At 57.1% G+C, this 3,000-nt stretch overlaps 1 protein-coding gene across 1 annotated transcript in view; it reads right to left on the reverse strand.

Moving 5' to 3' along the window:
* TLE2 (transducin-like enhancer of split 2) overlaps nucleotides 1-3,000 on the reverse strand; it is a gene marked incomplete at its 3' end in the record, with an annotated part of 26,571 nt that overhangs the window by 8,391 nt on the left and 15,180 nt on the right. Inside the window, exons 5-7 of the mRNA XM_010007474.1 lie at nucleotides 2,447-2,509; nucleotides 2,148-2,222; nucleotides 1,542-1,706 (exon numbers count right to left, since the gene is read on the reverse strand). Of these exons, the coding sequence (XP_010005776.1) occupies nucleotides 1,542-1,706; nucleotides 2,148-2,222; nucleotides 2,447-2,509 (303 nt within the window). The remainder of the gene's footprint in view (nucleotides 1-1,541; nucleotides 1,707-2,147; nucleotides 2,223-2,446; nucleotides 2,510-3,000) is intronic.

Here is a 3,000-nt window from a genome sequence, read left to right on the forward strand (position 1 = left end):
CAGCAGGAAGGCAGGGAAAGGGGAGGGAGAGGGACCGGGTGCCTGCCATCAGCACTTCAGCCCTGGCTCAGCCTGATCCACACCAGCTCCAGCTAACCATGGCAGAGTACCAGGGATTAACCCAAGCCATATGTAGCATTTCACTGGTTTGTTTTTTGTTGTTGTTGTTTTTTTTAGGAATTATTCTGGGTGCCTTTGTGCCTGCTGCCATGGCTGGATGTCCCTGCCAAGGAGCAGCTCTGGGATGTGCATGGCTGGATCTGCCAGAAGCACCCGGGCCCCTAAGGGTTAAGGCAGGAACAGCACAGCCTGCTCTTATCCTCTTTCTGGAGTTTGCTTTTCTCCTTGGGGGAAGGCCATCCTTAAAGAAACACTGACAGAACCAAAACCACAGACACCTGCATACAGGGCCACAAAGCAAACATGGACAATTTCCTGCTGCACTTTTCACCACCTTGAAATCTTACAAGCAAAATCAGATTATTAGGAAAATGCAACAGACCCCTCCATTGTTACTTCTGGGTCCTGTCCCAGCAGCATTTCCAGGCCCAGAATTGGGGTGGTCAAGAGGAGCCTGCACCATCCCCAGAGGAGTTTGCAGAGAAGCATCACTCGGGCTGCTGGCTCTTGCTGCCTGTTCCTTGCCCACTGAGCTGCCCAGAGCCCTCTGCCTGTGTCTCCATCATCCTGCCAGCAAACACCCCTTGCCTTTCCTCTGCAGAAAGTGACTTGAGCTCAGAGCAGCTTCTCCTTGGTGTAGCACCACAATAGCAACAAGCCACCAAGAAAGCTGGTTGCTGTTATTAATTTGGCTCAAGCCTGCTAGTAGCATTCAGAGCACTGATTTAATGATGATTAAATATTGATGATGTTTGTAAAGCACTTTGTGATCCTGATAGGAGGAGGCATCCATAAGGATGAGGAATTACTGCTGTTTACAAGGCATCACACACACACAGTAAGACTCTACTTTCTCAATTCCTTGCCACAGACCCACTGCTCCCAGAGTTTCTACCAGGGACTTGTAACACTACTTTCCTTTAAAGCCTCAGCTTCAGACATCAGATCTTTACCTGGTGAAAACCCTGCTGCAAACAGAAGGTTTCTCTGTGGCAGGGATCTTGTCCCCTCCCAGATGCTCTGTGAAGGGGGGACCCTCACAAGCTGGGCATACATGGGGAGCAGGAAGACCCATGTGTGCACACATAGGGGGCCAGAACCCAGCAGCCAGCATCTGGGGGCACACACAGCTGCCTCCCCAGTGCCATCACTCCACAGCAGCTCTTCCATGGGTCAGAAATAGAGCCAGCCCTTGGGGCTGCAGGTATTTGATTAGCTGGATCTGTCATTCAAAGTGCTTGCCACTCCCCTTGGCCCAAGGGAGCAGCTGCCAGGATTGAGGGGCCCTGGGAAACAGGCAGAGTGGGCAGCAGGATCCCTCCCAGTGCTGCCCCTCTGGGACCCCTGATTCAATCAGCCTCTGAAGGGTTAATCCAGCTGTGCATCATCCCCTTACCTCTGTGCTCCCCATCCTGGGCCACTCTGTCCTCCTTGACAGCCAGCTGAGACTGTGCCATCAGTGCCCCCGAGAGGGCCAGGAGCCCCGAGGTGCTGCCCCCACTCAGGCTGGAAGGCTGCATGCTGGAGGGGTGGGGTGTCAGCGGGATGGGGGATGCGTGGTGGGAGAGGTGCTGCAGCTGCTGCTGCTGAAAGAGAAAGAGCAAATGGTCCTCGATGTGGAGGAGACATGCAGCCATGCCCAGCATCCTCAGCCTCCTGCACGAGCTGCGATGCAAAGCGCAATGGGATGAGACTCCAGGCGTGGAGGAGGGGAGCAGGGTTGTGGGGGCTGCACAGGCCGGGGGGCACACCACAGACCCCTCCCACCCGCCTTGAGAACCTTCTCATGGATATGATCCCAGCGCACAGCAGAGGAGCCTAAGCCATGGCTCTGCCCTGCTCAGCTCAGGGTGGTGGGCCCAGGGAGGGCTGCAGAGGCCATCCACCACCTTGAGGACACAGTGGCAAACCCTCTCATCACAGGGGACCCACCCTGGCCTTCCTGGCTTCCCCCATCACTGCACTGCATGGTTTTTGAGCCCTGGAGTGCAAAAAGAGCCTTCACCACAGCCAGGCAGGAGACTCACCCCAATGATGCTGTTCAGCTCCCCCATGGTCACCTGTTTGGCCCGCTCCACAGCCTGCAGGACCTGCTGCTGGTGCTGGGAAGGAAGAACATGGGAAGGTGACCCTGTGCTCCTGGCTGGAGGGACTTCATGGCCCAGCATCACCTCAGCCTGCTCTCCCATCCCTCCAGCCCAGACACAGAGGTCTCCCTGTCCCAAACCTCCCACTGTTCAGGCTGGACTCAGATTCCCCTCTTCTCAAGGGCCTCAAGAGAAACCAGAGCAGCCAAGGGGTGCACATCCCCTTGTTCCCCAATTACCTCCTGAGTCAGAAAGGGTATCATCTGGGTGCAGATGGCACTCAGCCTCTTGACAATCTCTGCCTGAAAGAGGAAGCAGGTATCACCACAGATGAGAGGGCTCCAGGCCCCGTCCTCTCCAGCGGTGAGGGCAGCCAAGCGTCCTGCAGACACATGAAGCCTCTGCGGAGGACTTGAACCTCCCCACCCGCTCACTGTAAATCCTCCTGCTGTCTCTGCATCCCTGCTGGGATTTCCCAAGCTGCTACCAAGGGAGGAACCTGCCCAGGGCTGTGGGACCCTCCCAGGCTGTCAGGTCCCCCAAGCACATGGGAGGAAACTCGACTCCTAAATCCCTCCCTGGATCCAAGCCAAGCTGAGCTGTCAGTCCCTTCACAGTCCAGCTGGCTTTGCTCAGCCCAAACCCATCCTGGCTTTGTGGGCTGGTGCTCTGGCAGCCGGGGGGCAGGCTGGCAGGGAGGGAGGAGAGCTGGGCCACCAGTGCTGGCAGCTGGCCACCAGTGCCTGCTCACTGCCCCCCTTCCCCCCCGGCAGCCACTCGGAGCCAGGAGGCC

The sequence above is a fragment of the Chaetura pelagica genome, unplaced genomic scaffold (assembly GCF_000747805.2).
Source record: "Chaetura pelagica isolate M959 unplaced genomic scaffold, ChaPel_1.0 scaffold522, whole genome shotgun sequence".
NCBI lineage: Eukaryota > Metazoa > Chordata > Aves > Apodiformes > Apodidae > Chaetura > Chaetura pelagica.